Raw genomic sequence first — 15,111 nt, 5'->3', positions numbered from 1 at the left:
ACAAAATGAGTAGTCATCGGCATAATTACTTTTCAAATGGTAGTCAATTCAATTGACACTATGATGGTTTATATTATCTAAAAACCATGCATCATTACTTTCTAATTTTCTCTTTTTTTTTGTCTTATCATTCGTCCCTCACTCCTCACTTTTGAATGTAAATGGAAGAAATAAGTCAAAAAAAAGAAATAGAATAAAAACAAAATACTTTGAGAAATGATTGGAAGACAAAAGATTAAAGAAATAAAGGTGCAAACAAGGAAAAATGGAAGCTTGCCAAGCTGTTAGAACAAGTAAATAATAAATCAAACACAAAGTATATAACTGAGACAAAAACAACAAGTGGGGAAATGACAAAAGGAGAAAAAGTGCGATAGGAGGCTTTGAAAAAGAGGAAAATATGTAAGATTTAATGCATAAATTTGGTAAAAAATAGGGAAAGGCATACTTCAGGTGTGTGTTGCTTTGATAATAGAAAAGGACAGTGTAAAAAGAGAGGAAGAGAGGAACATGGGCTGCTTTGATCTGTAAGGCATGACAAATGGAGAGCACAAGCATACATTATGGTTACGACATGCAAGGCAAACACACGCACCAGCGTGCACGAGCGCACACACACACACACACACACACACACACACACACATACTAAGACACTTGTAGTCTGCTTAACCAATGTCCTTTACATTTGTACAGATCAGCGTGACTGTGTATATGTGTGTTTTTGTGTGTCCACCTACTAGTGCCAGCGCTTCGGATGCACTCTGTTTGGCTGCCTTTGCCTCTCTCTCTGCTGCATCAACGTTTGTTTTAATGTTAGTGTAAGCTTTAAACGCAGCTGTTGCATTGAAGGAGAGATTCTTTGCCTCAGCCAAAATTCTGAGAAAAAGAAGAAGGGATAAAAAGGGAGAATAGTTTATTAAGCAAACTACATGCTTACTGTGAAATTGAAACTTGATGATGATGTGTACGAGCTTTCACTTTAGCCACCGTCCCATCAAGACATCGATGTTTTTATCACCTTTAGTAAACCTGTACAATTTTACAGATGGGCCCATACTTTTGAAAATAAGTAAGATTGATTCTTTTATGAATATTTACATTATTGTATCATTTCAAGAGAACTTTGCAAAAGTAAGCACTACTGTTATTATTAGTATGAGATTATTTGGCATAATATTCCCATCAAACTTGCTTTCTTACTCTCTGTCCTACTATATCCCAATCTTTCTTTCTGCGACGAAGTGCACCAACATTGTGCTGGGATCTTTCCAAGATTTTTGAAGTGAGAGGGAACACAGACAGCAATCAGGGAAAAATTTGAAGAATTTGGTCCAGACCTGCTCCCTTGCAAAGTGTCATGAGACAACTCTGTTGTGATTGCGGGCCATGTAAAAAAAAATCTGACTTGACTTGAAACAATAACAACAAAATCAATCTTACATCTCATTTAATCCTTTAAATATTTTTTTTTTCATATTTAGGGCTTTAATACTCTTTAAATCAGATCATAAAGCAAGGTGACAAGCTTCTATGAGCAGCACCAGGCAAAGCAGCCTCCTCTATAGCTGGATAAATGCCTGCGTGAACCTGCAGACAATGTAAGGTGCATCTTAAGTGCGATGCAAACTAGAGAAATGTTATTCCAGTGTTCATTTTATTAAAAAAAAAAAAAATTGAATCAATAAAAAACAACACACACACACACACAAGCACTGACATATAAGATATAATGTATCTGAAATGAATGTTTATAGTAGTTTGTCATTGGGTGTGAAAGGACTGACCTCATAAGGTTTAACTGTACTTACTTGTCCAAAATAGTAGCAGACTCGTTTAACTGTCTTGCGTGCTCCTCTGCGGCGTGCACATGTTTGGCCAAACTGCCGTCACTCAAGCCCTCAGTGAGGAGAATAACTCGACTATCCAACTGACTGTGAAGAGGACCGAGTTCTCGATCCATCTCCTCCAAGTCCTGAAAATGCAGTGAAAACAGGCTGACTGAATTCAGCACGTTGGAAAGTTTGAAAAGAGTTCCTATATATGTTTGATGGCTGCACGTACCTCTAACTCTTTATTAATGTTGTCAGAGAGCTGGTTCGCCTCGCCAAGGAGACGTTCTCCTTCTCCAAGGACATCTTGGGTTTCTTGTTTCAAGGCAATAACTGCAGAATGCTTCCTCTGAAAGAAAACAAAATGGGTTCTGAATGTCTCATATAGCGAGAGGATGTAATAAAAGGTTATGCAACTCTAATGACAACCTTTTGGAGGAGTAAAGATGTTTTTTCACAGTTAGGGTAAATCAATTACACTTATCAAACATATTTTTAAAGCCCATTAGGAGACTTCAGCTAATTTCTGTCACAATTGAGGAATTCAAAGGATTCGTTAAAAAAATGCATTAAAATTATGAGGTCCACAGAAAAAAAGGTTGCAAGACATGTACTGCAAACATTTTTAGATGTAATCCGTTTTGAACTGTGTCTTTTCTAATATTTATAACATAAAAGTAAAGTTGTTTTTCTTACAGTGAACTACCATTCAAACTGAATGCGTAGCATGAATAGGACATATGGTGACATTATGTTGTTCGGGTTTCAATATTATTTGATGCTATAATTGTAAAAATATCGCTTTCTAGCTAAGGTTAAATGATAAAATCCAGCTTGTAATAAAAAGAGATTTTCTACCTGTTGAAAACAGGAGCTGTAATTGGTCGCGGGGGGAAATAAAAAGAAAAAATTGGACCAAATAATATGACTCCCCTGTACTGCGTTGTGTTCTGGGGACTTCACTGGTCGCAGAAAAAAAAAAAGACTGCAGAGTCACAGCGAATTCTATAAGGAAGGGGTCTTGTTCGTCTGTCTGTATGTGTGTGTGTGTGTGTGTATTAGTGTGTGTGTGTGTGTGTGTCATCAAAGCTGAATACTTCCTCTGGGACATATAACAATCATAGTGATAAATGCTTGCTGTTTCCTGTTGATGATGTGAATGCAGACGGCTGAAAAAGTAATTTCAGTCGAGTCAGAGATGAGCAGACTCAGATGTTCTGTGATTCTTGAGATGAAAAACAAAACTTTAAATGTGTTCAGCTGGGCTTAGTTTCTGCAACACTTTTTACTGTTTAAACAATAATAATCATAGTTCACCCAGTAACATTTTACCAGGGACATACTTTGCCCATTTCTTCTTACACAAGTTATGTGAACGGATCATTTTTTTCAAAAGCTTTTACATTATACTTTATACAAACATTACACATCACACAAAACCTAGCTGTGTGTTCCCTAGTCAACCTTTCAGTTTAAATCAAACTTATCTTTGTACACCTGTGTGACAGGTTATACCTTTCTTTCATTCATGTTAAAAAAATGGTGCGAATAAAAAGAGGTGAATGTAATATCTATCAGCCAAGGTAACACAGGTTGACAGGGTGACATGTAATTATAATGACAGTGGGGAGGTTGGGGCCATAATATCTTTAAATTATTCATTGTCAACCGGGCAATTAGAGGCATTCAAAGCGACAGAAAGCATCCTCTTGCAGTTAAACACAAATCTAGTACGCTGACCGTGCTCAACTCTGTTTCTATGTCACTGAGAAGGTGTACTTTAAAAAATATGTGTAGAAACATGTGTCGCTTGTTCACCTCCAAGGCTGTGAGGTTTGCTTGGTTCTGTTCAGCCAGTGAGGCGGCCGTCCTGGTGTTCCCCTGGGCATTGTGCAGTAACTCTTGGGCCTCCTGAAGCTTCTCCATATGATCTGAGAGCTTTTCTTTTATCTTTGAAAAAGAATATGGGAAATTGAGTCTGTGTAAATAATTTAACAATGGTGAAAAAAAAAAGGAAATTAAAGATTTCACTTCAAATCACCTCTGCCTTCAGATCTTCTGTAGCCTGATGTGGTTCACCAAACAGTCTCTTCACTCTCTGATATAACTCCTCTGCTTGCCTGGAGGAAGAGCGGGATGGTGGACACGTAAACAATGAAATAACATTAAAATGTGCAGATAGATAAGAGACTATAAGGGAAAAAAAAAAAAAAAACTCAGGGAGGAAAAGAGATAAAATGAGGGATGAAAAGGCGTAAAAAAGGACGAAATGTAAAGCGGTGTATAACTAAGAAATACTTGTCGATAAGGAGAGTCAGATGAGGTGAATTAATGTGTGATAATATGATTTTTTTTTTAAGTTTCAAGTGAGTATGGTGGCAGCTACCAATAACCCACAGCCCTGATGCATACCACTCATCACCCTCATTCTGTTAAGATGTGCATAATGTTGATACTTCGGTACCATATATAGAGGTAAATGAGGTATCTGGCCCCATATATCTCATATATTCCATTTCTCAAGGATTATATGAGATCTTATTTTGTCCTGACTCGAAAGATATATCATCAAACCCTCTGTGATGTTAGAAAACATTTGACTGTGCTCTGTCCTCTAGTGGCCGTGGTGAGAGCTGCAGCCTGTCCCCCAATTTGGCCACCCCCGTGCAGGACCTAGAGCTTAATCGTCAGCAAAGATGGTAGTTCTGCCTCATTAAATTACTCCCGAGCTGCTTCATTTCTTTAACTGATGATGTGGACTCTATTTCTACTCTCATTCTTCATCCGAGGTGTCTCCGATGCTGTTTCCTCAGTACCAGCGATCTCAACAACCATGATGACAAAGAACATCAACATAAGCATCCTCCCCAAATGTACACACTGTCCCCTGGCTTCTATGGAGATTGCTCCCGGTCCTTCTGTGAAGAATATGAGGATGTAATGCTGTCACAGTTTACATATTCCCGAGCCGCTATCTGTCTCTGCAGATGTCCTCAAACCTCTTCTCGCAAGTTACTGGTTTCTCCAGTCCAGTTTTTCATAAAGGAAGTCCGGAAGGAGAACACCATCAACAACATTGTTTCTGCTAGATTTGACATGTGGCCTTTTCTTACTATATTTCATGTTGAAGCTTTTAGGTTCTTCTCCCTTTGGAAGTATTTAATGCAATTTAATGACCATATGTTAACCAAAGCGTCCCTTAATGAACCTTATTTTTCACCTTCAGCATTAATTAAGACAAGAAGGATCTAGCGTCCTCCAGTTGACATCACACAGAGGACAATTTCTCAGAGTTTTGAGGATATATGCATGGTAATTATCGGATCTGATAAAATTTTAATGAAGCCTGGGGGAAATAGTATGACGAAAACAGAAAATAATAGTAAAGCGGAATCAAACAGTCAGGGCGCGTGCCATTACCTGGCTAATTATGAGGCATTTATTTTATACTGGAGGGTTATTGTTTGGCTTTACAATTAAATGCTTAATTGCCACGGAAGAAAATGAAAACATTGATAACACGCAAATAAATAATGATTAAGCTGAACGTTTCAAATAGAAATAACGAGTGTGTTATTTTTCCTCCATTTAGGCCAAAGGTCCGGAGTGTTTGTTTATGTTCTGTGCCCCCCCCCGTCAGCCACCACCAACATCACTGCAGGGTCGAGTCACATGACCACCCCCTAGCCTCAGAAAAGGGCGTAAATTCTGTTTTTCATTCTCTGTCGTTCTTTCTTACACAACGAATGTCCATCTGGCTGTTGTTCCCCTCTCCCCCCCTGTGATCCCCTCCACCCTCTCTCCTTTCATTGAATCTCTCAGTTCCCCCCTGTTCTCCCTACAGCGATACTTTTAATTAACTCATCTACCTCATCAAGATTTAATGCTGAAAGAAACAGACAGAACGAGAGCGAGAGAGAGAGAGAGCGGTTGGGAGGAAGAGAGTAGATTGCCAATTTCATCAAATGACTACAGAGGAGCGAGAGCAACGGAGCTGGAAACCACGTCATCGGACGTTCAAGAGAAGATTTAACTCTGTTGTGTTAACAGAATGACGATTGAGTAGACACTTTTGATTTTGACTAATTATCCCTTCCGGTTGGGATGGGTTGAGATCTACAAAGAGTTTCATGTTGTTCTTTACACTGTTCACATGTTGTTGTTAGTTACTAGTCTTTAAAAACCTAGCAGTCTCACTAGGATGTGTGTATGTTCACAAATGTGTATGTTTGTGTGCGTTTTCTCCAAAACAACAAGATAGCATGTTGGAGAAGGATACACCATCCCTGTGCAAGTGTGTGTATGTGTGTGTGTGTGTGTGTTCGTACTCCATCTCCTCCTCAGCGATGCCCTTCTTCCCCCCCAGCTGTCGTTTTCTCATCTCGTCTAACATGGCCTGAATCTCCTCCTTCATCTCCTGCAGGCTCTTGTCTGGGGTTCCATCTCTCCTCGAGAGCGTCTGGTTCAGCTCGGCAGACTTTGCATGGAGGTCTGGAAAGACACACACACACACACACACATGCGGAGATGATGCTCTGAGGCGACTGCAGATGGACAGAATCAGTCCAAGAATACTCAGTCGTGTTCTCCTTGTGGAAAGATTTCATCCCTGATTCACTTTTAGTATTAATCATCAACAATGATATACAAAAGTTTATGATTATTTTATAAATTTTCTACCCTTTCAGAAACACTGAATGGCACAGTCAGCTTTTTTCATTAATTCATAGAAGTAACACTAATGTCAATCAAATTTGGAGCAAAAAATCCTTTTCACTATGTGGGCTTTTGGTGAAAAGAGAGGAACCAGTGTTTAATTTTTCTTTTTATTTTCCTTTTTATCTGACACCTAGAAATTTGTTGCCTAGAAATATTTTGATGATAATGGTGACACTGAACTATGTTCAAGGGCTGAGTAAAAGGTTTTGCAGAGGAGGTGCACATATCTGCTGTCACATTACAATAAGCCATGGGCTCGATCCTGAAGCAGAAGGTGATGCAAGCATTGACGACAAAATTGTTAGAATTAATGTAACAAAGAGTGTATTACAATATCGGAATTTAAGAATCTGCTCAAAATCTTTCTTTCTGAAAAAGCTCATAGTTAAGGCTTTGACTAGCGCCTTTTTATGCGAGCTGTTGAGGGATATCCCATGATGCACTTTTCCGATTCTTTCACTTTTCCTTTCCTGTCGGCACTTACAGTATGTCCCTCCATCGCTTCTTTTCGCAGGTTCCAAGGAGGTGTGGCTCGATCTACTGCAGCGGTCCCACCAGGTGCTGACCATTGCTATTTCTTTTATGAATATTAAAGCTTTTATTGCATCATGTCAGCTGAAATCGTAACTGTTAGTGCTGCTGTTATCATTTAAATGATTTTTGCCTGTCCCTCCCCCGTCAGTATTACACTCTTGCTATCTATCTCTTTGTCCTTCTCTCGTCGCCACTAGCTTGCTCATGGGGGAATGTTGGGTTTCTGTAAATCGTTTTAAAGAGTGCAGTCAAAACCTGCTCGCCATGGAAAGTGTCACGAGACAACTCTGTAGTGATCCGGCGCCATATAAATTATATCTGACTTGACTTGTCTATTTGCCGTGTTGTCTATCATCTATGCAGAAAATAGTTCATTAGTTCTGCATTATTTAGTGTTACAAGTCATTAAAACTGAAAAATTCAACTTGGAACATTTGGAACATCACACTTTTAACTTGGAGCATTCTATTTTCTCATGGAAATGTATAGTGCATGAAGACACACACACACACACACACACACACACACACACGCACACACATACGCGCACACACACACACACCATTCAGTGCTGTTTAAGCAGTAGACGGACAAAACCCACAGCCATCTGGCATTTCTCATCTTCATAGTTCAAACAGAAAAAAGTCAAAGTTGCTTCATTTGATCCAAACTCATTTAAACGCACGGTGTTGATCAAAACACTCCATTTTGGAAGAATTCATGTTTGCCCTTCCTTTTATTGAATTAAAGGTGCTGGAATCTAAAACCAATCAGTGATGAAAGTTGATTTTAATTATATTCAAACTGCTGAAACGTAATAAGGGTGTTGTATTAGTGCGAGTGTGCAGTGCATATCTTGTTCTTTTGTGTGTATCTGTGTGTTGAGTGTGTGTCAGCGCTGATGGTGTGTTTTTCACTCATTTGAAATGTAAACGTAATAAGATTAAAGGAAGTTGAAACTTTAATAATGTGTGGGCCAAGGCTTGCGTGTAGTCATGCGTGTACATGTGTGTGTACGTGCATGTGGGTGTGAGTTTGTGTCAATGCAGCATTTTCTTCTCATTTGAAATGTAAACATGATGTGATTAGAGTAAAGACAAAACTAAAGCTATCATGCTAATGAACAGCTGTAGCGCGCGTCTTGATATAGCCTCTTGTGTGTGCGCACATGCACATGTGCATGTGCAAGCTTGTGCGCCGCTGCTATATAATTACATAGTGGGATTTAAAAGCCAATTAAACACTTAAAACGTGGATGGAATTATATTAGGGTACCAAGTAAACACGAGCACACAGAGGAAGGAGTCGACAGTTTTTTCTAGCCATATTCTGTGTGAGAGTGTGTGTCTGTGTGTGTTGGCAAGTATGAATATATTCATCGCATTCACCAGTATTTGTGTACGTGGTGTGTAATTATGTGTGTGCTTTTGATAGCCACTAATTAAGACTCTAATTGCCGCTCTCAATCATTCAGTGAGCTGCAACACACAGTCACTCAACTCACAAATGTTGTACACATAGACACACACACACATGTGTGCATGCACGCACACACACACACACACACATACACACGCACTGTGATTAGGCAGAGGGCCAATGCTAGGGGCAACAAAGAGAAGACAGTTTCATCATAACCACTCAGAGTGTGTTGCTTTGGCTACTTCCTTTTCATCCCAAGAGCCATAAAATATTGATAAAGGTGATTATTGAAGCCGCTGAACTTTTCAAACAGCACATTTATTTTTACGACATCAGTTTTGGAGAAGGAAAGTTGTTTAAGTACACATTCATAACTGGGAGTAGAATTAAGATAGGAGCAGATCTGTCAGCCTGAAAAGACTGTACGAATGTTATTCTTACAGAGAGGAAGTTACTCCATCAAGCATTGCCCCAACAAGCAGAGATTAGCTAATAGATTCCAATAATGTCATAAGGATAATTAACCGCATAAGCTGCAAACCTGAGGGTTTATATAAATATATGTATATATAAATATGTATGTGACCTCAGGAAGCTGAGAGAAAAACACTATAAACACAATACTTTTGACTTTGATTTAACTGAATATGATTTATCATTTTCATTATGGTCTTTGTGCAATGTTTGTCCCCCCACAAGGTTTCATTTCATATTTTTTCCAAACAAAACATAAGTTGACTTAAAGGTGCATCAGGCTCTGATCATTCCTGCTGCTCTAATTTGAATCAAATATTCCATAGTTGCGTCCAGACACAGCCAGAAGCCTCGCAAATAAACAAGGGAACAGTTTGGAGAGAGGATTCTTGTCGAAATTCACCATGACTTGGATGAGTGAGAACCTCCACAGACATTCGGAGAGAGGAGTTTCTGATCTCTGCGCTGACTGACAAAACCAGGATGCAATATTGTCTGCGGAAACAAATTTTTCTGACTCTCCGTGCCATCTGGGCCTTCAGACTCACTGGAAACTATCAGTCGTGGCTGCACGCGAGCATTATAAATGTGTTAGAGCACAGTCTTCCATTCACCTTTCCCAGTAAGTATCGCTAATGCCACACAGAATCACCCCGGCAGCCAATAAATGCCTGCTAGTCACTGACCGCAAAACGATAATGAATCACAGAACCCCATTATCTTGGCTGTTGACTTTTTATCACCGTGGTTAGTGACACTGCAGACTGCTGCTTGTGCTTTTATAGTTCAGGCTACACTTAGTGCCGATAGCTGGCAGAGAGCGGCAGATGGCTCACCAGCCTCCACAACACTTTTTGCATGGATTCTTTCTAACATGGATGAGGATGACTGTTGTGATAATCTTTTGCGGTCTATGCTGGTTCCATTGAGAATCATACTCACCCCGTTACAGTTATTGGTATAAATCACCGTAGCTCTTACATATCTGAGGATGGAGCACCATGTATGTCTTCATTTTTAATATGTTGAGGCAGTAAAATTATTCATTTCATTTGATACTCCGGTTTCATATTCGTCACTGTATCATATATTCCCCCCTAATGTAATAATCTGAATTCAACCCAAGGAGCCCCTTAATAATATGATGCAATGTCCTCTGATGACAAATGAAAATGGTGAGCGAGCAGACATATAAATTCAGACCTCCCAGGTGACAGGATACATCGGCAGTTGAGGGGCGGCGGAGAGGTTGTGTTCATTTCAGCTACCTTTGGCTCCCAGCAGCGTGTCCCCGATGAACTGCTCCAGGTCCTCGGCTCGTTTAAAAATTCTTTCCGCATCGTCCTCCACCTGTTCTCCGTCCGCAGAAACCTTTGTGGCCTGGACGTTGGGAATAAAACAATAAACGTGTCTAAAAAAAAAAGCGAAGGTATTATTGACTGCTGTCAAGAGATGACGGGAATTGGGGTTCTTAGATCCAGTTGGCTGACATGAGGATGTCTACACATGCACATGCAATATATTTCTTCCAGTATACCGTTCCTTTACTGAGTTCGCTCTTTGTTGTCATTGTCTACATCTGCGCTCAAAGGCCCAGACATGCACAGACATGTGAATTAATTATTCACCAGAAAAATAAAAACACAACTTGGACCTGCAATACAAGAAGTGGTGAAATGTCTGTTTTCTCAACAGAAAAAATGGCAGCACTTTGCGTAGTCACATCCAGAAAAAAATAGGTATTATTGCAATCAGGCAAGCCCTAGCTATGTAATTTAGCTTGTGTGAGTGTGTGTGTATGTGACATGAGGTGTATGACATCTTTTCTGTCAACAAATGTCAAGGTCCCAGTCCCTAAAAGGGTGAAGCTTGACAGCACGAATGTGATATTTTTTGGTGCTTGCAAACTCTTTCTACTGAGACTTTTTCTATTTTGGTTAACTTGCCCTCCAGGCCAAAGTGTAACATTCACTTGTGATGGCACGTCTTATCTGATTTCTGATTTCTGATTTCTGATTTATTTTTCCTCCAGACCATGTTAAAAGGGGTAAAATAAAATAAAATAAAATAAAATAAAATAAAATAAAATAAAATAAAATAAAATAAAATTCAGGCAGCACTCAGCCACGGATGACACTAAAGAAGTTTTCTTTTTTTTGCCTTACAACATTAATTAAGGGCAGCACTGAGGACATAAACCTCACTTAAATAAGGACAATGTGCAGCACAAGTGCAAAGAGCTGTCAACCTGCTCCGCGTATAGAAAGGGCAGCTAAGAGCTAGAGACGTACCTGCTCTTGACTCTGAGATGGTGTTGCATCCTTGTCAGGCGGCAGACAGCCTCCCTACCAATCATTTCTCTCTAGGGTGCAAAAGTCACCAAAATACCAAAGCAGTGCTCTGGAGGCAATGACTACAGAGTCCATGTTGTCAACAGTATAGCCACTGCCTGTGCAATGGGCGTTAGTCTAATATTGTATCCTAAATCAATTGCTGCTCCTTTTGCAGTCTCTGGACTTTTTCACTGCCTTTCTATCAAGAGTGAGGGGTGTGAGACAAGAGCGGTATAGTCTGATAGAGAGCTCTAGTTTGATAAGGTATAGATGATTTAGAGTTCACTTGAGGACAAGTCAGACACTCTGTTATACTGAAGATGGAATGAAAACAAACCCCGTGTCTGGTGGTTAAAAGTTGATTTTCTTACATTTCTTCCTTAATTTCCTTTATTTTTTTTGTTCAAACAGTTGGTAAAAGGCCAGCTCTCATTTTCGGTAGAAGGATGGTACTTTATGCGAGTGGGAATATGGTTGCCACCAAACGATCCATCAGCATTAAACCACAAAGTACCAAAGTAAACTGAGGTCTGCTGTCGCTGGCTCATTCTGATCTTCAATACTGATTTTCCTTGCTAGTTTTTGAGTCTGTCCATACAACACACCCTGAGATCCCGGTGGTTTTCACCCCCAATTCATGATAGAAATAGTTTATATATTTTTTCATCTGACTAGTGAAAAAAAGCACACAGATTATAATTAAGGCAAGTTCTGTTCTGGTCTTATTTACACTTCATCTCTGGACCACCTAAAGAATTATACCACCTGACTTGATGTTTCTGGATTAGTGCTATGATACTTATTTGATTGTGATGCGGAAACTTGCTATTGTTGGTTGATTTGCACAGTAGGGCCATCTTACACTATGATTTCCCTCCCTGTCTGTGCATTGGTTTTGTTTTGTAATGGCAGACAAAGAGACAAAAACACTGAAAGGAGAACAGAGAGCAGGTGGATAGCAGAGGATGCCGGCAAGGGACGACAGACGACTTTGAAGGAAAAGTTAAGTCTCCATACCCTGCTATGTAGTTGGTCCATCTCAACAACTAGAGACCCAAGGTTGGAGTCGGCCAGTTGAAGTAATCTCTCGGGCGCTCTTTGAGGTGACAGCATGTGCTGGAGGATGTGAACAAGATGTGGAGAAATTAGAGATGGAAATGTAATTTGGGCCAGAGATCTGCCTTTCAACAGTTTGGGAAGAAACCAAAGGAAATAATCAAGAAAAACAAACAAACAAAAAAAAAAACAATAACAAGACAAGACATTGAGCTTCATGCCACTTTCAAATGTGTCATAAGGGGACCCTTTTTAATGGTTATTTGATGGCAAACACTGAATTAAACCCCTACGTCATGCAGCTGCTTCTTCTCGTTAATCGAGTCAGTGGGAGACTCAACTCACCGGGGTACGGCAATCTTAGCCGTTAACTAGCCACGGATCTGAGAGGCAACTGTGCTGTACATCTGGCACTTGTATTGGAAAATATGAATACTGTCTAACAATGACAAGTAACAGGTGTAACAACTGTGACCAATGGGAGTGTGCCTCTTGATGCAACAGTGACGCTGCCCTTGCCCAAAGTAAATGAGGTTACTTTATAGAACAATTAATTTTTTTTCTTTTACCTTGAGCTCCTCTGTCATGTTCTCAAAGCGATACAGGATTTTGTAAGGTGGTGGCAGAGGTGCAGTCAAAGTGACTTCATTGATGATGTTATATAAGCGGTCCATGTCGCTGATCAGCAAACCCGAGCACTCATCATCGCAGGCTGCAGAAATAAACAGAGTGAAAACATCTGCCAGCATGTTTACTGACCAATAAATATGAAATGAGGGTAAAGGAGACAGAGTGACAGTTTAATTGCTTATTACTATGTAGTATATGTGTGCTGTACTTATGCATCTAGATGGGTGTGCTTGTGAGTCTGTTTGGAGCATGGTGACTACTTGTGTATTTGTCTTTTTGTAACTCAGGCATCTAAAAGACAAGGCAGTCGATGCATGAAATTCAGCACATCGTGGCCATTATGAGCACACACTGCAGGCTAAAAACACACATAAATGCACAAATGCATCAGGGAATTACATGGGACAAACGCATACACTGTTTTTTTTTTTTTTTTTCCCCGTACTGTGTGTGTCTGTGTGTCTGTGTGCTGCTAAGCTTTCCTTTTCTCCTCCAGCCCAGGGCTGATTTATTGCAGAAATTAAAATTTGTGACAAGGGAAATCAACGATAAATTAAATAAAATAAAAACAGTTTCTTCTCGATCAATCTCTGACAAAACCAGAAAACGTAAATATAAGGATGCACTCAGTCAAAAAACGTGCACAGACTTGCGCATGCATATACACACACGCACACACACACACGAACAAACTGTCAAACATCAAACTTACCCATTGATCTAAAACAGGTGAAATTATAAAACCAAGAACAATAGCCAGGTCTGACCTGTAGGAGGCACTGTTACAATCATATTTATGTTTTGACGCCAATGAAAGATGGGAGTTAAATGACAAATTCTTTTTTTTCCTCTCGTCCCGTACTATGGTTTTGTAATCATGTCTCCTCACACCTGTCATTTCTGGGATGGATTTACACTGTTAATTCTGGAGAAAAAGCTCAAGCGCAACTAAAAAAAAAAGTTGTTCGAGGCTGTTGGTCTGATTCTCATGAGTGTTACAACACTGTCTCTCAAGACGATTCTGGTGAAAATAAAGAATAATAGAACGAATCTCGTTCTGTTTTTAAAATTACATATCAGTGAATTACAAAGGCAAGGCCCCCAGTGAGTCTTTGGGCCATGTCTTGTGATGTAACAGCCAAAATATAAGAAAACTTAATAAACTTGATCACAATTTTTTGGGGGGATGCACGGGGGACTTCTATAAAAGTTGATTCTCAAGAGTTGATAACATTTCAAGATCACGTTTTTCTGAATACGGGCTACCAGTAAAATAGCTTTCAGAGGCAATTGGAAATAGATTCACGTCTTGTCTCTTTACGAATTTTTAATGATATGTAAGTGATTTGTAACATTATCTTCCATTCCCTGCTATCATAACGCAGTGACTGTGGCTCAAAAAGGGGGGAGTGACCTATTTTGTGCTTTTGTTTCATGTCGTAAACATTAGATTATCACTACCAGTGGTTCTCCTACTATGAATTTATATACATTTTTATGTATGAATGTATGTATTTGTTTTACTTATTCATTTAGAAAATGTATTCATTGGTGGTCAGGTTAAAAAGTCTGGGTTACTCTGATGAAGATCTGTGCTTGGTTTTGGTAACTTGAAAATGCAAATGAAAGGGATTTTGGAAATAGTGATGACAATGATGAGAATATTTGGTATTTGTTGCCTTGCCATGAAGACAAGATATGAATGGTTAGAATTTGGATTTCTATCTTACATTAAAGGTGAGTTTTACTGGTAGGATGGTAAAAGAAACAGTGACATTTAATGGAAACATCACAAATGCTGAGCTGAAGCTCAGTCTTATTTTATTTTTCCAGTCTTATTTGGGGGAAGCTGAATCATAAAAATCGATCCTGCCATCGAATCTACCTTTTTTTTCTTCACCATGTTGGGATATTGATGCTGTTTGTCCATTGATGTGAAATTTGTAAATAACACTTAAATAATGCCCTGGTGGAGCAAATTTAAACAATTTATACTTGCGGGATGCCTAATCCATTGCATTACATATTTCACACCACCGGCATATATTTTACATTTAGTCGATCAATATAACATCTTAAAAAATGGATGCAAACAAGTTCACGGTTCACAC

At 39.4% G+C, this 15,111-nt stretch overlaps 1 protein-coding gene across 1 annotated transcript in view; it reads right to left on the bottom strand.

Annotated features, from left to right (window-relative positions):
• Positions 1 to 15,111, bottom strand: part of lama2 (laminin, alpha 2) — a 167,213-nt gene that overhangs the window by 30,038 nt on the left and 122,064 nt on the right. Inside the window, exons 37-45 of the mRNA XM_086166628.1 lie at positions 12,940 to 13,082; positions 12,332 to 12,430; positions 10,250 to 10,361; positions 6,161 to 6,323; positions 3,874 to 3,952; positions 3,651 to 3,782; positions 2,065 to 2,181; positions 1,812 to 1,975; positions 741 to 879 (exon numbers count right to left, since the gene is read on the bottom strand). Of these exons, the coding sequence (XP_086022754.1) occupies positions 741 to 879; positions 1,812 to 1,975; positions 2,065 to 2,181; positions 3,651 to 3,782; positions 3,874 to 3,952; positions 6,161 to 6,323; positions 10,250 to 10,361; positions 12,332 to 12,430; positions 12,940 to 13,082 (1,148 nt within the window). The remainder of the gene's footprint in view (positions 1 to 740; positions 880 to 1,811; positions 1,976 to 2,064; positions 2,182 to 3,650; positions 3,783 to 3,873; positions 3,953 to 6,160; positions 6,324 to 10,249; positions 10,362 to 12,331; positions 12,431 to 12,939; positions 13,083 to 15,111) is intronic.

Source organism: Fistularia commersonii, chromosome 20 (assembly GCF_037954325.1).
Source record: "Fistularia commersonii isolate RoL2024-O1a breed Wild chromosome 20, RoL_Fcom_v1.0, whole genome shotgun sequence".
Taxonomy (NCBI): Eukaryota; Metazoa; Chordata; class Actinopteri; order Syngnathiformes; family Fistulariidae; genus Fistularia; species Fistularia commersonii.
This window is presented reverse-complemented; position numbering and strand designations above follow the sequence as displayed.